The 23,711-nt window shown below is 39.8% G+C and overlaps 1 protein-coding gene across 12 annotated transcripts in view; it reads left to right on the forward strand.

Annotated features, from left to right (window-relative positions):
- Positions 1–23,711, forward strand: part of PUM1 (pumilio RNA binding family member 1) — a 138,338-nt gene that overhangs the window by 58,757 nt on the left and 55,870 nt on the right. For 9 of the 12 annotated variants that reach the window (XM_073903044.1, XM_073903046.1, XM_073903050.1 and 6 more), the window contains exons 4-7: positions 8,376–8,484; positions 9,458–9,636; positions 18,767–18,933; positions 20,947–21,217. In XM_073903044.1, coding sequence (XP_073759145.1) covers positions 8,376–8,484; positions 9,458–9,636; positions 18,767–18,933; positions 20,947–21,217 — 726 coding nt within the window. The remainder of the gene's footprint in view (positions 1–8,375; positions 8,485–9,457; positions 9,637–18,766; positions 18,934–20,946; positions 21,218–23,711) is intronic. The other 3 variants (XM_073903052.1, XM_025856995.2, XM_073903045.1) reach the window with 2 other exon arrangements.

Raw genomic sequence — 23,711 nt, forward strand, 5'->3', positions numbered from 1 at the left:
TGCTCTTTTTGGAGAGTCCTTCCTACTGTCGTCTCACTCTGAACTCTTCCCCCTCCTCTCTGGCAGTCCTGACCAGTCCTCTTGCCAGTGTAATGTTCCTTTCTTCATCTGAAGTAGGTGGTGAAGTTTAACAGTCTGAAGCACTGTATGCTTCTCTTAGAATGAAAGCCTTCGAGCTATATCACTTTGACTCCTGATAGGTTTTTCTTTTTAGTTTCCTCTTTGGGTGAAGCGTGTATTTTACTACCTTTATTTCTAATTTCTAGTAGTGGCTACTACAGGCTGTGCATTTCAGGGCCTGTTCAAGTAATACTTTACTTTTTGACATCAGTATTTCAGATGCTGAAACTCTTGAAATTTTTCAGTAGCCAGAAAAGCAGTAGGGGTTTTCCAGATGTGAGAGAGAAGGTCAAATTTTACCTCATATTGGCCAGGCCTAAGTGATTTATGTCATTTCATCCTTAGTGGTGGGAGTGTTTCTAATGTTATTAGATGTAGCTATTGACCGTGCTTATGAAAAGTGCTTAATAGCTGGAAAATATTTTTCAAAAAACCTGTTAATTTTATATACCACATAATTATAATTATGCAAAATATTAAACTTTTCTTTTTTTAAAAGGAGTCCATTAAATTTTAACCAAAAGAGATATTTACTTAAGAGAACATTAATGTGGAAATTTGTTTTCAGTAGTGAGCCTCTTGATACCTAGATGAACAGCTTAAGCAATAATTACTAGGTGCCAGGTTCTGAATCTGCCTGGTAGAAAAATGTGAAAAAATTATACCAAATATTGATTCTTAGGGTTTTTTTTTTTTTTTTGATTTGAATGTAATGAAGAGGGCAAAAATGTTTTAACATTTAAAAATAATCTTTATATATAAGTATTGCCTAACTGATTAAAAAGAATGCAGGGCACTTCCTTAATTAGTAGATACATAAACAGGAAGTTTGAATTGAGAAGATCCTATTCCTTAACTGAAACTGAAAGAGAAAATATACTTATTTTTTTTTTTTAAAGATTTTATTTATTTGAGAGAGAGCGAGCAAGAGAGAGAGCACGACTGGTGTCAGTGGGGGGTGGGGAGGTGCAAAGGGGCAGAGGCAGAGGGAGAAGCAGGCTTCCCGCCGAGCAGGGAGCCCAGTGCGGGGCTCCATCCCAGGACCCTGGGATCATGACCTGAGCCGAATGCAGATGCTTAACCGACTGAGCCACCCAGGCACCCCTATACTTATTTTTAATTAAAAAAATAACTGACTTGTGATTAAACCATTGAACACATTCAACATGCCTTATGTAAGCTACAGTTTTCAGAGTGGATTAGATGTTATTATCTGCTTGCTTGGAAATACTTGAACCATACGGTGAGCTCTCTCCTTAAAATTGCCACTAACTTTTGTTACTGTGAAATTAGGTTGAAGTGAAGACTGTCTGCTTAAGAGAAAATGCCTTATTTGTAGTGAATTCCATACCACTATAATCTCAATTTTTATTTGTAGAAAATCAGTTCTAAATCATAAAAGTATATTATATTTTGTAGCAAATCATTCATAATCCCACCATACCAATAAACACCTATTTCAGTTTTTATTTTTTTTTTTTATGGTCTTGATCCAGAAGGGAAGGGTACACAAGGAGAAGTAGTCTTTCCACATGCAGGTTTGTATTTTACTTTTAAAAGTTAGTATTTCTTTGTGACATTACTTACAGTCGTCATGGCTGTTGTGGGTGAGCTTCCACTGTTGTACCACAGCTACCTTGGTGAACATTTAGCTTGCTCCCAACGTTTGTGCTCTTAGCCTTTGAATGTAGAGGTTTCTTTTTTTCCTCTTGAATTGTCCTTTTGCTGTTGAGATAAATTCTCAGGAACGAATGTGACTCTTGATGTATTTATTTTCTGAACCCTTTCCCAAAGAATTGTCCTAACAGGGAATGGATGTACCTTTTTTAAAAAAAGTCTTGTAAGGTATGTTGATGTATACTTTTATATTTAAACTGTTTCTTGTTAAAGCTTTTTTTTTTTTAGATTTATTTATTTATTTATTTGAGAGAGAGAGAATGAGAAACAGAGAGCATGAGGGAAGAGGGTCAGAGGGAGAAGCAGACCCCCCGCCGAGCAGGGAGCCCCATGTGGGACTCGATCCTGGAACTCCAGGATCATGACCTGAGCCAAAGGCAGTCGCTTAACCAGCTGAGCCACCCAGGCGCCCTCTTGTTAAAGCTTTTTTAATGACTTAATGAGTGTAGTTGGTAGTATTTATGAAAGCACTTTGTGTACTGTCTCACTTGATATCACAGCAACCCTTTATGGCATGGGGGGTGGGATTAGGTAAATCCCTAGGGCGTTAAGCTTTTGAGAAGGGATTTCTGAAAATTATACGATTGTCACACATCAGAACTCTGCCTAGAACATGGGACTGTCAGTGGTTACCAACTATACTTCTTTATTTCAGTCAGTTCTGAGTGGTCCTTTCTTTCAGTTGATGTCAAATTCTTTTAATGCAATGAGAATGTAATGAGAATGTACTAAGAGATTAAGAAATTTGGGAGGGGACTGTATCTTACTACCTGGCTAAAATACCAGGTATTTGACTCCTGCATTGGTTACATTCCAGTAATGAAACTAAGCTTGTGTTGGAAGTTTGCATTGCCAGATAACATGATCAAACCTGATCGTGCCTGCAGGGCTGTAGCATGCATCCCTGTGAATAGTATTCCTTTAGAAGCCTAATTTCTGCTCTGAGAGACAGCTCTATGCAGCCTCTGTTGAGTATGTAAGCAGTTATCTGGTATTTTATTCCTCTTGAGTACAGAGTACTTGTTGGAGTGTGCATTTAGTGTTGAGACCATCAGGAAACCTCACTTTATACTTTCCTGTGCAAATATTAGTGACTGTGTGGTCAGACAAGTCCAGTCCTTAATAATCATCTTGCCTCTTTGTTTCTGCAAAGCTGTAATCATGGCACTTTTGTTAGAGCTCTTAATTTTATGGGATTTACACTGAAGTGGGTTGGGTGATGCTGTGCTCACATCTGCTAGCTGACTACCTAGGAGCATTTCATTGACTAGTCATTAGTAGTGTTCCTAAATCATAGTAGCAGCTGATTTTTTGAGTGGTTGTTCAGGGCTCAACATTGTATTGCTTTTTTACACAGATCTCATTTAATGTTCACTACAGTTCATTTTATAGGTGAGAAAACTGAAGCCAAGAGGGGTTAAATTCTGAGTTGGGATTTAAAACCAGGTTGGTCTTTAAAAATGATTTCAGAACACTGGCGTGTGTTTTACTACTATATTATTTCTTAAAATAAGAAGACCTTTATTGTCTCCACGTCTGTTTAAAGGGCTCTTTGTGGGGGCTAATGTTGTAATTGATTGTGCAAGTGCTGCTTTGGGTATTGTCTCTTTTGTTAGATGATGAAAGAGAAAAGGTGTTTCCAAACAAAATTTAGAGGTTTTCCAAGTGGCTGACATTGCTTGTAAACTAGTACTTGATTTCTCTCTTGTTCTCCAGAAGCCTCATGAATAAGCTTACTGATTACTTTCTATAAGTCTTTTTCTTTTATAAACCTGTGGTTCAAACTGAGATAAACAATGTGTGTGTTTTTTTTCCCCCCCAAGACTTGAGAACTGACACTATTGGGGGTTTGGGGCAGCTAGGAATCCCATTTAATGGGACAAGACAGGGAAGAGTACGAGGTCTGTTGTATGGCTGAGGAGGATGCTGGGACTTCCCAAATCCTGGTTCTCAGTTTGTAGGTCTTGAAAGGGATTTCCATCACTGATTCAGAGGTATTAGATTATGGGATTTACCTACACTAAGGAGAACCACAAGAGACTTCTATATAAAAACCAAAATGCAGTTTACTAATTTATAAGGAGAAATAATAACTCTCAAGTGGACAGGGTAATTGTGTTCAGTGATCAGCATGCTTGGTTATAGGAGGAAGCCAAGTTCTCATAAGAAGTTTGCTTGCTAAGCAGAATCTGAGCCTGGGAAGTTACTTGGATGTTTTTAGTGGCTAGTGTAATCAAGCTACTATCTAGCTTGATTCATTAATTGCTTTTATAAGGATAGGCTTGTTTGTGCATCATATGCCCTCTCCCTAAATATGCCAACTGGGTCGTACTACTTACATCTGACTCCCTGGGTCTCTTTTGCTTTTGTTGGACTCTTTCCTAATTCCAGTTATCTTCCTTTGGAATTGTCAAATCTTTTAATCCTCTTATTGCTTAATCGTTCTTTAAAGTAAATTTTGTAAACCTCTGCTGTGATCTGTTCTTTTTTGTCCTGTCAGAGAACAATTTTTATTTCCAAGTTCTTGATGGGGTAAGCAGGAACTGTCTTTTCATATAATAGTCGGATTTAAATTTGATTAGGTGGGGCTTGAGTGAAGGTTTGGCAACTCCCAGCGTTGATGCCAGTGGGTTGGAGAACAAGTATGTTTTAGCCAGTACTGTAGAGATGTTACCTCCAGAGGGTTGCTGTTGAATTTGAAATAACAATTGGATACTCGTCATCACTTAGTTTTATTTTATAACTCAATAGATATAGCTTCTTTTACTCTGAACAGATTTGAACAGTTAATGTCTTTAGTTGACTTGGATATGTGATTGCTACTAGTTCTTGGTAAGCTTAATATGTCTAAGCCGATCTGATTTTGCATAAGTTAATACATTTTTTAATACAGAAGGGCTATAAGACAAAGTAGGGGAGAACATGAAATAGAAAGCATGTAATTTTTTCCAAATTCAAGAGCACTTGGATTTTAGATACTCGATATGGAACGAGACATGCTTCTTAAAAACAAACTTGTAAAGAACTGTGTAGACTATCAAAACAGCCCATTCAAATATATTTATAACTGTATTAGTTCCTGTTGCTGCCTAGCAGATCACCTCAAAATTTAGTGGCTTAAAACAACAGAGTTGTTTATACCTCATAGTTTCTGTAGGTCAGGAACCCAGTCATGGCTTTGAAAGATCCCCTGTTTCAGGGTCCCTCACAAGCTGCACTCAGGATTCCAGCTGGGTCTGCAGTGATCCCAGAGTTCAGCTGGGGAAGGGTCTGCTTCCCACCTCACTCAAGAGGTTGATGTCAGGATTAAGTTCCTCACAGGTTGTTGGACGGAGGGCCTCAGTTCCTAATCAGTTGATGTCCCATGACTTTTCTTGTTTTTTTTTTTGCCATGTGAGTCTCTCTGTAGGGCAGGTCACAACATAGCAGCGAGCTTTATTAAAGTGAGCAAGCAAGAGGGCAAGAGAGACGAGAGCAAGAGGGCAAGAGAAAGAAACAAGACAGGTAGTTAGTTTTTTGTAAGGTAATCTTGAAAGTGACGTGCCATCACTCCTACCATGTGTTACTCCTTGGGAGCAAGTCACAAGGTCCAGCTCACAGTAAAGGGGAGGGGATTACATAAGGACGTGAGGACCAGGAGGCGCAGGAGTCCTTTCTGATGCTGCTTACCACACAAGTGAGGGGTGGAGATGGGTATGTTTTAGAGGAAAGTGAGAAATGCTAGGTTCTGTGAAAGATCCAGAGACTCGGAAGAGCTCTGCTAAGTTTGCCCTTGTCTTTGCCCATGTCCCTTGTGTTGGTATTTAAATTTTCTTCTCATTCGCAGAGCACTCTTGGAACCCATAGATTACACCTTTCTCCTTCCCAGAATTGGCACGCTAGCACCTTCCTCCCATCTCCTTTTTCTTTATCTCTTATACACTTGCCCCGTCAGTCCAAGCTGTTTTCATTGATAATTGACTGCCTCACTACTACTTTGCCAAAGCATGTGGAGTTCTAGTACTTTTGGGGCTGCTTCTAGCCTCTGTGTAGGATTTACATTTATACTGATGGTTAATAGTGGGAGATACGGTTGCCTTTTAGTATCTGACTCTAGGGTCTTGGGGTTTTTGGTGTTTATTCCTTTGAGACTTGTTGCATCGGTTACTAACTACTTTGAAGTAAAAATCTTCACCTTTTAGCACCTTTCTACATGTTTGTTGTGCTGTTGTTTCCTTTTGAGAGAATTTGGCCCAGAACCAGCCTTGCTTACATGTTCACCTGCTTTTGCTGGCTTTGCATGTTATGACAAGTCTCTAGAAGTCATTTTTGAAGCCTTGAGTTCAAGGGCTGCTGCTTCAGCCAGTAAGCAGTTTGACAAATTATAGACAGACTGTATTTGCATATGGAGGCTGGTACTTGAAGAGGCTTTTCCTTGAGCTTTGAGTAAAGATTTCCGAATTTGTGTGGAGAGAGATGAGTGCCATATTGAATGTATTTTGATCTCCTTTGCTCTCTTTTCATTATTATATGGAGACTATCCATTATATGAAAATTCATCAACAAGTGAGGTGTCCCTTCTGCCGACATTCTTTCTTATACACAAAGGAGAAGTTGGTCCTGTTTATTCACACTCCCTACAAAATACAGGAGAAAAATCACAATTTTAGTTGGAAAAGATACAACCAATAGGGAAATATTTGTAATCTTGTGAGAGGGCATTTTTGAGACTAAACGAAGAAAAAGAAGTTCAAAAACAAGAATTCTTGAATTGTGCTTGAGTAATTCACATTAATTTTCAGTGTCCCTTCTGTGATTTACAGCTATTTTGCATTGGTATGATGCCACTGAATATATTTATTGAGAACCACTCTGTGGTGGGCATCATGCTAGGCACTCATCAACAAGATCTCTAATCATCACAAACTGAAAATTATTTTCTTCATCAGTACAGAGAAAATGAGGCTCAGGGCAGTTCAGCAGTTTGCCCTAGGACACATCAGAGTTGTCTAGGCCTTTGCTTCCTGACCCCGCTGCTTCCTGACCCCGCTGCTTCCTGACCCCGCTGCTTCCTGACCCCGCTGCTTAGCTGTCCCTCCCTCCCACCTTTCTCCCTACCCCCTGCCCTCATCCCCTCAAGTTCACAGACCAGCTCTGTCCTTGGTTCCCTCAGAGAATGAATCTAGGAGGCACCCTGGGAATTGACTGCTTATAACTGCTCATCTTCAAGTAAACCTATGTTTACTAAATGTCAGACCAGAATGTGTCTTTCCTCATGATCTTACTGGATTAGAAAATAACAAATTAGGGGCTGAAGAGAAAAGTGTGTGGGACACTGCTTTGAGCAGGTTGTAACCCAGGCCTACTAGACAGATTTATAGAGCTAGATTGAAATTATGCTGAGAAACCCATGATTCGGATTTGGAAAGCCAAGATGTGATTTTCGTGAGGGCAAAGTTGAGTTATTCCCCCCTTATCATTGGGGTATAAATTGGAAAGGTAAACCTTTACTGTCAAGGAGGAGAGCAAATGCTTTGCTTTCTGGTTTTTGATTCCGTTCCTCTTGAGAAATTTAGCTCTCCAGGTGCCTTCTTTTATGCTCACAAGCAGTTACTAGGTATGGTTTCAAAATTCTGAATTTCTTGTCTGGTAGTAGCTGAAATGAAAACATACTTAGATGCAATGAGGGGGACATATTAATGAGTAAAGCTGATGACTGGAATGAAGAATGATGGAAGTCTAGTGGAATTTCACTTTGTAACCCTGGTCACTAATGCTTTGGTCTTGTGCACACTGTACTGGGTTTTACTTGAAGGGTACTTTGCATTTCTTTGGTCATAGCTCATTTAAAGTTCTCATATTGGTTTAGGGCCAGTGCTGTGTACATTTCTATGAAGCATGGAGTGTTATGTGAAGTCACTTTAATGGCATTACTAAGTTTTATTAAAATTAACTGAGGTTAAGAGATTTTATTTCCCTTCCAGTAATGGGGAAATAGCTCTTCTGTCTTTCCAAAATCTTGCAATAGGTTAATGTTGTGGTTGGGGAGCTTTCTGTTTGTTTTTTCTTTCTGGTAATGAAAGTGTTTTTGGTTAACACAATCTCAGTGTGTGAAGGAGGTGAGTTTTGCCTCTAGCATTCCATAGCTGGGGTCTGAGTTCATGCCCCAGCTTGAGTAACTTTGTATGGCCAGTTAGTACCCATGAAGGCAGAAGTAGTGTTTTAGTAGTTGTAGGTACTTTCTTTTTCAAAAGGAGTCTTCTTAGCAAGCATTTAGCTAATGGGTCTAATATTACTCCCTTTCCTCCCCCACCCCCCCTTAAAAATCTTGGCATAGATTAAGTGAATGATTCTAGATTTCAGCCGAGCCTCTATTGTGGTGGGTTGATCTGTGGCCCCTCCTTGCCTTAGGCCTCTCTGTGACTTTTACCAAATATACAGTAGTGCTCTGACCACAGTCTGTATAGTCAGAACACCATGATTAAAGACCTTCAGGGCACGTGAGCATCTGCAGTACCCTTGTCTAAAAGAAAGTGTTGACTGCTGTACTTTCATCCTTTATGAATTCTTTAAAAGCGTCTATTATTTTTAATTTGCAGCAGCTCTTGCCAGGTAAAAAGTTTTGGGAAACAGATGAATCCAGCAAAGATGGACCAAAAGGAATATTCCTGGGTGATCAATGGCGAGACAGTGCCTGGGGAACATCAGGTAATCTAGATCTAGCATCTGTACTGTGATTTATGCCTGTCTTAGAGCTCCTTTCCTCAGCAATTGGCAAGTCATGAATTTCACATCAGTGACATAAGCATGTCAAGCAATGTCCTGTCCTGTAGTATAATTGCCATGAAGGAGCTTATATGATGTAATTTATTAAAACATAATTAACACAAAATCAAATCTTCAATATTTTATTGAAGTGTTAGCCACAGGGGAGTGGTCTTATTTGAAATGACCATAATTTCAGCTATAACTTCTTGTTCTGTACTGCTGTCAGCATACTTGGAACTAGAAAATCCATGCCTGCCATTTGAAGTTCATGTTTCTTTTTCCTCCCCTTGCTCCCCTGTGTACTGTGTATGGGATGATCTATTTGTAAATGTGGTTGGGGCCAAATCAAGTCACTGGGCACAGATGCTCTTCTGACAGACTAACCCTGAAGAGGGATGGGGAGAACCTGTAGAGGCACACACTGACAGCAGAAAGAAAGAACAGAGGCTAGGGAGGAAGGAGACCGAAAACCTAGAAGCTGCTGTGCTGTGTTACAGCACAATGTAAAAATGGAACCTCAGATGACAGTGAGTCATCAGAAAATATCAAATTATGTTGTTGGTTTTAAAAAGGGCAGTAACATCACATTTTGTTTCAGTAATATTACCAATAAAATATATTAATAAGAAATTCTGCTACTTGAAAGGGGTAAACAGTTTATCCACTATAGCCAGATAAACCAGTTATGTGAACTGCTGTATTGCTCTGCTGTCTGGATATATGAGGAGTGTGTTCCGTTTTCCTTAGTTTATGTAGAATTTTATACTTAGGGAAAAACACAATAGGAGGTTTTGGCTCACCTGACCATGGCAGGCTTCCTGATTCCCAGTCATTGGTTTATCCATGAGACATCACTCATAATTTGTTTGAGCCTCTGGCTGCACTGTATCATGCTTGTGTATCTTTTTTGTAGATCATTCAGTTTCCCAGCCAATCATGGTGCAGAGAAGACCTGGTCAGAGTTTCCATGTGAACAGTGAGGTCAATTCTGTACTGTCCCCACGGTCGGAGAGTGGGGGACTAGGCGTTAGCATGGTGGAGTATGTGTTGAGCTCATCCCCGGGCGATTCCTGTCTAAGAAAAGGAGGATTTGTAAGTTGGCTTGAGGAACTTGTTCCTATATCTCTCTTTTTTTACCTCCCTAAAGCAAAACATGCCTGTTTAGTTTCCTTAGATACTCACAGCACTAATTACAGTGTATTTTAAAAACACTTTTATTTCAATTAGATGCCGGCAAACACAGTAGGAGATGCAAACTGAACTTTTTAAAAAACAAAGACATGATGTTTTTGGGGGGATACATTGATAATGTGAGGTAGAACTGAAATCTAGTTCTCAGTTCATTGGTCTATCAGAAGACATTTTCAGTTTAAAACAAAAAACATAAAAAGAGAAGGAATTAAAATAAGAAAGCCAAAGCTGGGGTGTCAATAGGGAATAGATCTGAGAGCAGTGATTTGCCAGTTCCCAGTAATCCTTAAAGTGTATGGGTATGTAGGATCATTCTTGTTTCACTTTGTTTAATTATGGTATGGTCTTTAGCCCTCTCTGAAGAGCTTTGCCTTTTATACCTTGCTTGTTAGGAAATTCGAAGTTCTGTTAATTCCAGATCTGCAGGTTGGTTTTTTTTTTTTTGTTTTTTGTTTTTTTTTTTGATTCATCACCATTTGAACTCTCCGATGCTCAATTGTGCCAAAGCAGCTTGTCTGTCCATAGCCTCTTCCCTTATAAGTCTTAAACAGTCTTCCTCAAGCATCTTTGATAGCCTTTCTTTGCAAAACTGCTTCTTTGTCATCAACTCTCTAGATGTGAAGTCTTAATGATGCATTTCCATTTGAGTCTTCCTCATTTTGTGGTCTGTGCCTGGTTTTGTATTCCATGTGGTAGCCAGGAAGGTCATGAGAGGCAGCCTGAGTCTGTCTTCCCTCCTTCCCTCCTGACTTGGCTTGCTTTGTACCTTTTCAAAGTCCTTTCTCTGTGAAGTCTTTTCCAGCTAATCCTTTTTGTTGGCAGTCGTATAAAAGGCCTTCTTTCCCCCAAGTCATATTAATCATTTTGCCTCCATAACTATCTTATGTTACCTTAGAGCATTTGTTGTCAGTATTTTTATCGTCCTGTATCTGTTTGTTGCTAGGTATCAGAGGCTTGTTCCTGTTTTCCTCATTCCACCTGAAACTTCTTTAGAGTAACAGGAGTTCATTCTTGGTACAACTTCCTCAAGTGTCAAGTACAATTCCTTCATATGTTAGTGGACATTAAATGAATGTTGACTTGATTGGCATGAGGAGAACAGGTGAAGTTTAAGGTAACCAGAATCCACATGGAGTTAGCTTTCTTCTAGGCATGCCATAGATGATGCTTCGGCTGCCATTGACAACTTGCCATGTGGCTGGAACTTTTAACTGCACAGGAAAACCAGAAAAGATTCACTTCTCTAAGAGGGTGTTTTGGATATCTCCCAGTTTCACACCTAGAAATTTGGTGTGAGGAATTTAGCCAGAAAAGGATCTTTTTGTTTTATAATGACCCTTAGGAGGATCAAGGGACTGAACAGGGGTTTTTGTCTTGAGTCTTGAGTACTAGCCATTCCAAAGCTGACCTGATTGCTTCTGGGTCTTTTGACACTGCAAAGACATAGGTCAGGTTTAGCGGCTTGTGATCAGCTAGGAAAAGCCTTCTTTATTTGAACCTTCCCAAGACACTGCTTGGGAACAATAAGGTCTACCCTGTGGATGTGAGGAATGGATTTGGGCAAAATGATCATTTCCTTGTTGGGCCATCGGAAGGATGGTGTTACTCCTCTTCTTTCGCCATATCCCCGGGTCACCTCTTTTTCTTTCCTGACACTTTCCCCATCTCATGAGCGCAGATTTCTCAGAGGAAGTACTGCCTGCTGATTTCTGTGTATAACTTCTAGTTATTTACTGTGGGAGAAAAGTCAGTATCGTGTGTAGGTAAGTGGTCGGTGTGGTGAGTTGGAACCTGTATGACTCTTGCCATGAATTCTCTGTCATGTGTGTGATGTGTTTCTAATCCTTGGGTATTAGCCAAGAGGCACATGCCTGGGTTACTGTAAAGTTTGTAAGCAGGCAGAAAAATAATTGGAATTAGGAGAAAGATAAAACACTGGGACTGAATTAATATTTTTGCCTGCTTCTCTCTCTTAAGCAGTTACTTTGGCGGTTAGTCTTATGACAGAGCATTATCTTTTGCATTCATTGTCTTGTATTTGATTTTGTAAAGGTGGCTTTCATCCTTAGTTGTCCTGAGAGACTGGTAATTTTTAGCTCTTGTACAGTATTGTCACTAGAGGAGTTTAAGATCTCAGAAAATTAAGAGGTCAGAAAATTGAACTCTCCCAATCAGATAATTTACTGGGCTTCTGAGGTTTGCATGAAGATAAATGAAACTTCTCCAAATCTGTGTTCCAACTTCTCAGAAGGCAGATTGTGGGTATGAAATACTGTTGTGTATTTTGACTTGAGTTGCATCTAAAGGGTGATCCAGGAGGACTGATTGGTGACATCAGGCTACCACATTGCATATCCAGTCTTCTGGTGGTTGGAGGCCTGAGGATCAGTGAACTACTTTATCAGCTTTATGGCCTGGCTTTGCTCTGCCTGTTGGTTAGGATGACATTTGACCAAAGTTCTGGTCATGGAAACCTGAATCACTTGTTGGTGGTCATGGTATGCATGCATCTTCTTGGAAAAGGTGAACCCCCTTTTTTTAAAAAAAAAATCTAGTCTGTCATTGAAAGTTTAGAGGCCAGGGAAGAGAGAATATGTGCTGCTTTGTAGATAATTGTTCTAAGAGTGGCAATTGATTGTTTATGGGTCAGAGCACTCAGGTATTTTTACTTTGAGTGGCTGTATCTCCAGTAAACCGTGGAAAGGCTCCATTTTAATTCCAAGAGCTGAAAACATCATCTCTGATGGTGTAATGAATGTAGATCTCAAAGCAAGCGCTTTAGGGGCCATTCTTGGCTACTGACAACGGGTAATCCAGACTCTGACTAATAACTTTTCAGTTAGAGGTGGTTTAGAACTAAATCTATTCCTTCTACAGTGATTTCCACTTTTGGTAAGGTTGTTTTCTTGGCTACAGCTTGAATGAAGGTATTTAACTCTTTGTCTAGCTTTCCTGAGCTTTCTTAAGTTCATTTTGATTATGCAAATGGACTCAGTTGAGTGCTTTTGGCTTCTGTGATGAGATTACTTTCAAGCTGACAATAAGAATCCTAGAGCAGTATTTTGTTCTTAGCACCCACTGTAAGATTTTGGTACTTTTCTACATATGAATCCAAAACTTCAGGGTAGCAGGGTAGCAGTTTTCAGAATAATAGGAAGACTCAGAATACCAGTTAAGTCAGAGCCTGTCAATTCTAAAGTTTTCTTTTCTATCCTTTATTTTATTTATTCCTGGAATAAGACAGCCTCCCCTCCGCGCCAACTCCCTCCCCCCCAACAAAGCATGGTTCAGAGTGGTTACAAAACCACATGTGACTACTGTATTGTGAGGCCACTTGAGTGAAATATACCATCGAAGGACCCTGCTGTTTGCCTTTTGGAGTACCAGCCGATCTTCAAATAGATTGAAGTCTAGCTAGTCAGAAGAGTGGATCATCATTTCTCCTTTCTGGTTTATGGTGCCTAGGGAAATGAGAAGACCACTTAAGCTTCAATTTTAGGTGAAGATCACCTTAACCTTGCATAGGAAAGATTGTTAGAAAAAAATACCTTTGGCAGGCCTTTCTACTTGTACGTAGAGACTGGCTGCTTTCTGACCTGGAAGAGGCATACACACTCCTAGCAGTTCATTTGGGTCACAAAACTTGATAACTGTTTTTCTCACTGCATTTGTTTTAGGTAACCAGTGCTACTTAATTGATTTTGTTTAAAAACTGTGTGCAGTGTAATGCAGTTAGAAGTCAGGGGTTTGAATTTCAACTGACCTTAGTTTTCTCATCTGTGAAATGGAGTAATTAAAAACCCTAATTTATATGGATGTGTAATATATATGACAATACCCCCCCTTTTTTTTTTTTTAAGATTTTTATTTTATTTGAGAGAGAGTGAGAGCGAGAGGGATCACAGAGGGAGAGGGAGAAGCAGACTCACCGCTGAGCAGGGAGCCCGATGTGGGGCTCAATCCCAGGGCCCTGAGATCATGACCTGGGCCGAAGGCAAGACGCTCAACTGACTGAGCCACCCAGGTGCCCTGTATATGAAAATGCTTTGTAAACCTTACAGAATCTTGCTCCACAAAGTCCATGGGCCAATAACGTTATCACTGCATGGGAGCTTATTATATATTATCAGTTTAGAATCTCTGACTCAACCCCAGATCTATTGAATCAAAACCTGCATATTGCCAAGGGCCTCGGGTGATTTGCATGCACACTGAAGTTTGAAAAATGCATAATTTTCTTGGAAGATTAAATTACCAGGAGGCCATGGATCACATTCAGTAACTTTATCTACAGGGTAGAGCCACTTCATATTTGAGCTTCCCTTGAACAAGAATTCTACATGCTCTACTTTGCCCTGTCAAGCTTTTAAGTACTGACTAGATAAAAAATTAAAAAAGCACCAAGTTTTGGAAAACTTTAGTTTTCATCTCTGTAATAACATACCATTGCGCATGGTCAAGATACGTTTTTCGTTTTTCCCCCGCTTCTGGATCTGGTGGTTACCACAGCAGAGGGGACTGCTCTCCTTACCTTTCTGTACACCAGGAATTAGGTGATCGTGTACACAGTGCCTGGGATATTCTGTGTTCCACTGTTTCTAAAGTATACACTTCCCCACTTTGTTCATTTTGAAATTGGGATGCATCTTTCAGATGGTAGTATATCATAGTTTAATTGTCAGCATTTCATAAAAGGATGGTATTGTTATTAATTGATTTGATGAAATGTAGCTGGTGGTGGCTCAGTTCTGCACACAAATCTCCTGAAAAACAGTGGTACAAAGGGTCTAATGATCAGAGCTGTAAGTTTTTTTTCCGGGGGGAGAGACATAAGGTAACTAGCAATTTTGAGGCTTTGGGAGATTGAAAGGTGGATGTGTCTGAAAAAGGCAGTAGGGAAAAATGTGAAAATGGAATAAAGTACTTTTAAGAATTTTTTTTAAAAAGAATTGCACTTTTATGAATTGCCTTATTGAATCCTTGAAACAATCCTTTGAGGTGTAGATACTGTTGTCCCTATGAGTTTATAGCTGCGAAAAATGAGGCTTAGAAGGGAAGTAGTAGGGCCTGGATTCAAACTTCGTTCTAATTTCAAATATGCAAAATATTCCTTTTTAGAAAGAAGGGAGGAAAATTACTAATCTTATCGAATATGACTTGCTCCATGGAGCTTTGTGGGTAAGATCACTGCAGTAAGAGGAGAAATTAAATTCTCATTTCTCTGACTCATTCAGAATTAATAGATATTCTGAAATATTTCTCCTGTTATGTGAGGCCTTTGAGGAAGCGGATCCCTAAATGGATGGACTCTAATCTCCACAATAGAAGGTTCTGCTCTCTGTCTGCTCTTCTCTCAATTCTTTGGCATCTCGCAGTGGAACACAGTCTTGCACCTCTGTGTACACAGGGGACCCTCAGAACCATTCTTGGCCCCACTCTTGAGATTTTAATTGGGCTTGGCTATGTGTGTTTTGAGCACTCATTGAAGCTTATATGTGAGTACTACAGGTTTGAGTTAACATTCATTTAAAGGAAGCTCACAATAAAAAGATGCTATTAATCCTTCTTTGTTTTTTCTTTTATTTAGCTAACAGACTTTTTTCAGTACTATTATATACTAGGGAATATGTGACAAAAAAGCCCAACAAAAACCCTGCCTTTATGATGCTTATGTTGGACTTAATTACAGTGGTTCTCTTTTGTGAGTGCTTATTAGAGTTGCTGGAGGAGAAGCTTTTTATAACACTTGTGGGAGCTTCTGCAGACCAATTAAATCAGAATCTCTGGGTGCAAGCCCAGGCACTTGTAAATTTTAAAAAGATTGTGATGTTCAACGCTAACCATACAGCCACTGCACTGTGAAAATGAGTGTCCCTTGGAGGGCCATATTGGCTATATACTTCTGTTAGAGTTAAACCACTTAATTGGGCCATTTAAGAGTTTTAATCTTGATATCATGGATAATGTTACAGAAGAAATACCAACACAGTGTCTAGCTTTTACTAATTATCATATTACTTTTGTATAAAATGATTTATACTTCACAAACCCTTTGCATATGCATCATTTCATAGCTACTCTGTTGTAAACAAAATTACCCCTGTGCTGTAGATGAGAGAACTCAGACTCGAATTTCATGACCTGTCCAAAGTCCTCTGCCAGGATATGTGTCAGCAGTTGAGATCGAATGTAGATTCTGTGCAATCTGGATTAGTTCTTTCTTTAAGACCACATAGCTGTGAATACCCACCCTTATCTTAAATATTAAAAAACATTTATAAAAATCTCATAAAATGTACCAGCCCATTTCTACCCCTGTTCTTCTCTCTCTAGGGTGTTCACATTTCTAAAAGACCATTTTCATGATCTTGAACCCTGTATTCTCTTTTACTAGCAGACTTTTGACAAAAAGTCTTCCCACTGTGCTTTTGGTATCCTTAAAAATCAGACTTGTCAACCATTTTTATTTAGGGCTATTACTGATTTCCTGAAATTTTTTCTCTTAAGTAAACTTTTTACTGAAATATGACCTGTGTGCTGAAAAGTGCTTACGTCATAAATGTTCATCTGCATGCATTTCTACAAAATGAATACACCCAGTGACCATCCAGATCAAGGAATGGAAGTCTCCCTTGGGCCCCCTGCCTTCAAATAGAAGGAACCTACTATTCTGAGGAATTTATAGCCTACTCAGAGCAGAAAACCAGGTAGCTATATTTTATATGAATAGACTGTACAGTATTGGTGAAAAACAGCCCATCCTAGGGATTCCTTTGAAAATCTAGCCCTTGGCAGTGTAATTAAGAAAAGTTAAGTATCAGGGACTGTTTTCAGAGACAGGCTGAACTGTCTCTGTTAGCCCTCCTTTTAAAGGGTCACTGAGGAGAGAGACTGCAGAGTGTTTGTTGATTTGATGAGTGACTCTCCCCTGTCACCAGCTTTCTTGCTTGTTGGTGACACTTCCTACTGCTTCTTTATCCCATTTCCTTCCTATTTTTGCTGGTAGACCTTTGCAAGTGCTGATGAGAAATTGGAACTGGACTGTTCCTTCTGAGCCAGTGACTTGTAGATTTATGGAAGATTACTTAGATGTGTTAGTGGGATGATCCTTCTAATTTAATACTTTTGTTACTGACATTAATAGCGGCTAATGCAGGCAGAGTTGTTTGTTATCTAGACCATGTCACTACTTCCTGGACTCCTGTGATAAAGACAATGGGAGAATCCTTCTAATTTTAGTGGTTCAGGTTTTCAGGATTTTTTGGTCATTTCAGTTTACTTTGTCATAGTTTTTGAACTTCTGCCAAGCACTGTATTTAGTGCTGGGGATATGAAAATGAATACATGGTTTTTGTCAGTTTTACCTTTGCAGTAGGAGGGAGCTATTGTTTCTGGACGTTTTGAAAGATCTTTCTGTCTTTAGAATCCTATCATATTCCCATCTCTGCTTTAGGATCTCACTGTGGTGCTTAATTGGCTGTCATTCACTCCTCTTGAACCAATAACAGCCTTACACTTTGAAGATTCTACTGTGAAAGTCACATCTCAGTGGCTGCCAAAACTGTAGTTTACCATCTTGATGCTGCATGAAATGAAGTTGTGTATCCTTTCTTTGTTCCTTCTTGTACGTGTTCCTTGGTTCACATTAGCCATGAAGTCTTTTTCTGTGTCTTGAACAGAGAATGATTTTGAAAGTAAAATGGGCTCTGAACTGGCAGGTGAAAGCTCTAAGAATGTCAAGATTCATGAGTTACCCTTTCTGGGCCAGAGATCTCCAGGAACTGCCCATTCCCGGGACTGCCTATTCACAACCCAGTGTCTGCTGCTCCAGCATCCATGGCTGATCCTCTCCCGCCCCAGTGAAATTTAGTTGTGGTGACTGGAAATGCTGTGAAGTAGCTCTCATCTTTTTCTCTCTGGTTCTTGCTTTTGCCAGGAGCTTTAATTTGGTCCAGAAGTCAGTGGTGAAGACAAGCAAGGTTGCCCCTCTCCAGTTTTTTAAAAGCAAAGGTTACTTACCATTTGGTAGGATTCTGCCAAGATCTCTGACCTGTGTCAAGTCACTCTACCAAATCTTCTTTTCCTTTTGGAAATCAAGGCACATTTGCTTTATATGTCAGGGTCTTAATTTAGGATGTTGCTAAGAGGGGACAGACTTCATTTCCTTAGAAGAGAAAGCATCGGTGTGCTTGGCACCAAAATCATTCTTTAGGTCTAGTCTTTTGGTCTTTGTAGTTTGAAACACTTCAGAGATAAAGTCTGCTGCATCAGCGATCCAGCTGAAGGGGCTTCCCTCTAGTCTCAAAATAATCTGGTGTGGGGCAGGCAGAGAGTGAAGGACAACAGATAAGCACTAGAGGACTCTTGAAAGAACTTCACAGATTTAACGTGTTTTGAAGGATTAGAAAAAAATTAAAGTGAAGGATGATTGGTGAATTATTGATGCAGTAAGCCTTGAGACGGAGAGTGGAGCTGGGGTGATGGTAGGTGGTACAAATTGGCAGGGCATGTGTCCCAAGGTAAAGTGGAGGATAACTGAATTGGAATGATGTCAGACTACACTAAGCTCAGTACTCAGAAGTAAGAGAGTTTACACAGGCAATGGCGAAGTAGGGAATTCTTTTTGTAGGCTTACCACTTTCCAACTATACTGTTAGCTGCCATATCTGGGGCTTACTAGGAGTTGTGCTATTGAATAGTGTTAGATTTGGAAGTAGAGAAGTGGGACCAAGAGATGGAAAGTTGTGGCTGGGCTTTGGGTAGAAAGGAAAATATGGGATGGTGGGACATTTGGGTATGGTAAGACTGTCCTAAACTCTGTAACATAATTGTATGTCTGTCTCCCCCATTTGGCAAGACTTTCTGCAGTGTTCCTGCCTCTGTGTTGTCTGTTAATTAGATTGTAATGTCTTGAAAGGGCATGGACACTACCCTGTTTTAATTAGCATCTAGTGTAGTCTCGTGTCCACAGTGGTTGCCCGCTATTGTTAGTTGATGATGATTAGTGAAGCTGAAGCTATTTTTTAAACAGGGCCCAAGGGATGCAGACAGTGATGAAAACGACAAAGGTGACAAGAAGAACAAGGGTGCGTTTGATGGAGATAAGCTAGGAGATTTGAAGGAGGAGGGTGATGTGATGGACAAGACCAATGGTTTGCCAGTGCAGAATGGGATTGACACAGACGTCAAAGATTTTAGGTTTGTATGTTTTACACTTCTGACTTTTGAATGGGGGCTATGGGTTTTTGTTTTGATTTAGTTTTATTTAGATTTTAGGGTTTTTTTCCTTCCTTATCTGTCCTTTTTAAGAATTGGATCCAGTGCAGGCCATACCACAAAGACTGTAAATTTACTGGTAAGGTAGAACTTCTAAGAGCCGTCAATGCCTGGTGCTTTCCCAAAACAGTAGACTTTTGCATTTGCATAGGGCTCTATTATTTGCAGAATGATTCTATAAATATCATTTCAGTGATTCTCAAATATCAAAGTCACCTGGGATGGGTGCCTTGGGATTTTCCCTAAATTTCTCCCAAATCACTAGCTTGGGAGTAACCATGGTCACTAATGGAAGCATGTCCCCTCTCTCTGGCATGTTAGTGTGGAGAGAAACAGTTGAGAACTTACACATTATTTTATTCGAGACTCCTAAACTCCCTGGGAGGTAGGTGGGTCAATATCATTTTCCTCAGTTTGAAGAACCAGAGATGCAGCTTATATGACTTGTTCTTAGTCGTCTCCCTTCCATGGATGCCTCTCATTCCATCTCTGGTCATGACTGATTTGCAGGTTTTACCCTATAATTTAATATATACACTATTCACATGATGCGTATTTGTCTTCTACACTTGGCAATATTCCTCATTTATATAGGTAACCTTTAGTGATGGTATATAATTCTAAAAAGGTAAAAATCCTTGGTCAGTGATATACAGATAGAGAATTTAATTTTGAATAATTTTAATGTAGTCTAAAGCTAATATATGTGTGTCTAAACGCACACACATCTATCTCTGATCTGGATACCTACCAAAGCCAAAATTAAAATTCATTTTGGATCATCGTATGCAGAACAACATTCAGTTGTTTAGTATTCCTAATTTACTATGTTAATCTTGTGAGTATAAAGAATTACAGTCTTTGGAGGACATTTGAGGCACAGAGTAATAACCACTTACCTAAGGTCTTTCAGATGAAGTAGATAGCCTTTCCATCCTGAACCTCAGGCAGGCTGTAGGAGGGTCTTGTAGTTGACTTCTGGCTGGGTGGTGATGGTAGGGTGGGTGTGTGAGAGGGAATACGGCAGTAGCTTTAACTTGTACCAGCTTAGAGGGCTGAAGGGCACGGAATATAGCCACAGGGTACGGTCCCCTTACTAGAACGTAACAGTGTTCTATATTAGTCTGATTTGGAATTATACTGTCTGGCAGTCCTTTTGCATAGGGTGATCCTATATCCCTGGTCACCTGAGACAGTACTCATTTCTGCCATGTCCTAGGATATTTTGTTCATAGTGCCCCTTTTTTGCTCTTAGGAATATCCTGGTTTGGATGATAAATGATAGTCTCACGCTACTTTTAATTCTTAGAGCTCTCTCCTCAGCAGGGGCATATCCTAGATAATGAATTTATTTTGTACTGTTTTGTAATGGTTTGCTTCTGGTTTCTTAGAAGGGGAAAAGGGAGACAGGTTTAGCACTGACTGGTAGTACCAAGATAATACTTAAAATTTTTTTTACCTATAAAAAATTTTTGAAAAAATAGAATCATTCTCATATATGGAATTTCCCCCTAGAAACTACTTTTTCCATTGGCTCTCTGCTTAAAGAGTAGGTGTTAACTTGGGGCGGGGGTGGGGGCGTAATTTACTACCTGCATTTTGGGAATCTTGTTTTCATGGTTGCCACAGGCAGTGTTTTTTCCAGTGCATTCATTGTTCCTCAAATCTGGGCCCTTTGGTTAAAGGAATTGTAAATTAATACTAGTTAATGTGAATTTACAGGGTGGGTTGTGGCGGGAAGGCAAGCAATAGAAGAGTTGTTTTATAGGATATAACATGTAAGCACCGTAAAGTGTCTCTGGTTGTTTTGTAGAAATAGTTTTAAGTACTGTTGATGATAAACTATGTTCAAGGACATCGTCCTTAAACTTGGGTTGCTGTAGTGTCCCTCCCCGCGCAAAATAAGGTTTAATGCCCTTTACTTTCTCTGTTTAGCCGTACCCCTGGTAATTGCCAGAACTCTGCTAATGAAGTGGATCTTCTGGGTCCAAACCAGAATGGTTCTGAGGGCTTAGCCCAGCTGACCAGCACCAATGGTGCCAAGCCTGTGGAGGATTTCTCCAACATGGAGTCCCAGAGTGTCCCCTTGGACCCCATGGAACATGTGGGCATGGAGCCTCTTCAGTTTGATTATTCAGGCACGCAGGTACCTGTGGACTCAGCAGCAGCAACTGTGGGACTTTTTGACTACAATTCTCAACAACAGGTACTGTGTGTGTCTCTCTGTCACTCTCTTTACTCTCCTCCAGCCAGCACATGATTCAAGTGACTAAGAATGGGGGGATGGGAGGAGGGTGGCATTATTTTAAGCTGTAGCCAGCCCTTCTTAACCCGACTGTGATGTGGGCATACAAAACCTCTATACCTTCCCCTCCAGAGGCTGATTCCCATGCTGAGATTATGGGCAAGAGATCACTCTGCTCGAAGTGTGCTTCCTTTGGCTCCTCTGTCACCCCAGGGCCTGGGGAGTGGGTGAGGTCGTGTTACTGCTTGTGACACAATCTTCTTGGATGCTAAATTGATCTCTCTGAAGATTAATAAGATTGTGATGCTGTTGGTTGGTTTTGTTTTTAAAATAGTAAACTCTGTTACCTACTGCTGGCAGGAGTCCAGTGTGAGCTTGTCTTGTTAGTCATATCTTTTAATTAAGTGAGTAACTATAGATAACAAACATACCTGCTATCTTTCCGAAGAGTTAAAATATGATTAGGGGAAAAACACAAATCACTCCTGTAAAAATCTACAGTGAAATTATGTGGCTCTTTCTTTTCTTCATGAATCCTTGGAAGACATTATATATATGTGCCTTTTGGTTTTAAAGGCATGGCATGACTAACTCTGGGGTTTACTGATCCTTCTGTTTAATTGTTTTTAAAGTAAAAAACCAGCTGTCTGAATTATAAAAGGGGGCAGGTAGCTTCCCCATCTTGTCAGGTACCACAAGCTCTCTCTTGTGGCCGAAAGCACTTTGATGGGCCATGAATTTCTGATATTCATTAGTTTTGGACTGGAGCATAAATACAAACCTCTAGGCTTGAAAGGTTAAAATCTCATTTTGATAGTTAGGAATTCTATATCTATGGGGGAAATTGGCTTATGGTCTATCCCTTTGTTGTTGTCATAAATAGCTGATTTTAAATGAATTTTGATGTATAAAGCTAACCATTTAAGTTAATAAGAATTAATAGCAATAATAATGACATTAATAAAGTTTACAAAAGGAAATCCCTTTAAGGGATGATGTGATATGTGTGCTCTGGTCATATCAAGTGGATCTATTAGGTTTAATTAACAAACTCTTTTTCTAGAGAGAGTAAATTGTAAGCGTCCGCTACTCTCCCTGTGGTTCCCAATAGATGTGCCATGTCTCTGAAAGAATGATTTCTGTGCTTTTTCTCTTTTTTCACTTATTTTGCCCCCTTTCACAGTGAATCCTCAAAACAGCAGTTTTGAGTGAAGCCAGAAATTACCTCAGGTGCTGAAGATAGATTAGACTTTAACTTTGTGCCACATCAGCAAATGTAGGGGACACTGTTAACCACATAGACTTCAGCTTGCTCAGCTTAGGATAGGAGTGTGGTGGTAATTCTCTGTCTAAATTGAGGTTTGTGAGCGTAGGCTACTTCTTCTTCTTCTTCTTTTTTTTTTTAAGTAGGCTCCACACTCATCGTGGAGCCCAGTGTGGGGCTTGAACTCAGAACCGTGAGATCAAGACCTGAGCTGAGATCAAGAGTCAGATGCTCAAGTGATGTCTCTGTGTACGCTCAGGGAGTGTAGGCTACTTCTAATCAGGATTCTTAACCGGTTATATCAAGAAGTTTTATCTGAATTCTTTCTTTTACTTTGTCTTCTGTGGTCTGAACTTCCATAGCAGCCCCTAGAACTCTGGCCATTTTTGGTGCTTAGCTTCCCATTCCTCATCTAATCCAGTCTGACCCTTTGCTTGTTATTGAAGAAGTGTTTGTCTTCAACCTTTTGTGAAGAAAAATCTGATGCTCTTTCATTGAATTGTTCTTTACTTCATAATCAGAGTTGGGATTTTCTTTTGAGGTATTGATCTCTTGTTTCAAACTAATTTTACCAATGTTTTGGGAGGCTGGATAATTATTAGAAGTTGAACAGATGTGTCCTTTGGCAAACTCACAAGCAATTAACATTATTACATCAAAGACAACACCCACTCAGATTTATGAAGCCTGGGATGCCTTCACCACATATCCTACTTCAGTAATTTTTGAAGCTGAATGTTATTGTTTTGAAAGTTAAACTATTGTTGGTTTTTGGCTTCCCATGCATTGTCTTGGTTGTTGGTAACATAGGGGTGTTGTTACATTGGTAGACCACCATCACATGATGTGATCATTGTTGTTTTATCCCGTGGGCCCATAATTCTTGCTTTTCTGAGTAGATTGTTTTACATGGTCATGTAGTGGGCTCCCTAATAGCATGCCCGGGAACTATAGGGCCAAGACTCCTCTAAGTATTTTCAAGACCCTTAACCTCCCAACGGCTCCTGAATAGAGGCAGGAGTAGCTGTTAAGATGGTAGGATCCTTTTTCTACTGGAAATTGGTGTTTGATCTTACTTTTTATCCCTCCAATATTCCTTACTCTTTTGCTCTACATTATGTTTTATTCTCCTTTCCCTTTTTACTATTTTAATTGATTGTCATTCTTGAAGATCCAATACTTGTTAGCTTT

This window comes from Callorhinus ursinus, unplaced genomic scaffold (genome assembly GCF_003265705.2).
Source record: "Callorhinus ursinus isolate GAN/ISIS: 27379988/994484 unplaced genomic scaffold, GSC_fseal_2.0 scaffold18, whole genome shotgun sequence".
NCBI classification, from domain to species: domain Eukaryota; kingdom Metazoa; phylum Chordata; class Mammalia; order Carnivora; family Otariidae; genus Callorhinus; species Callorhinus ursinus.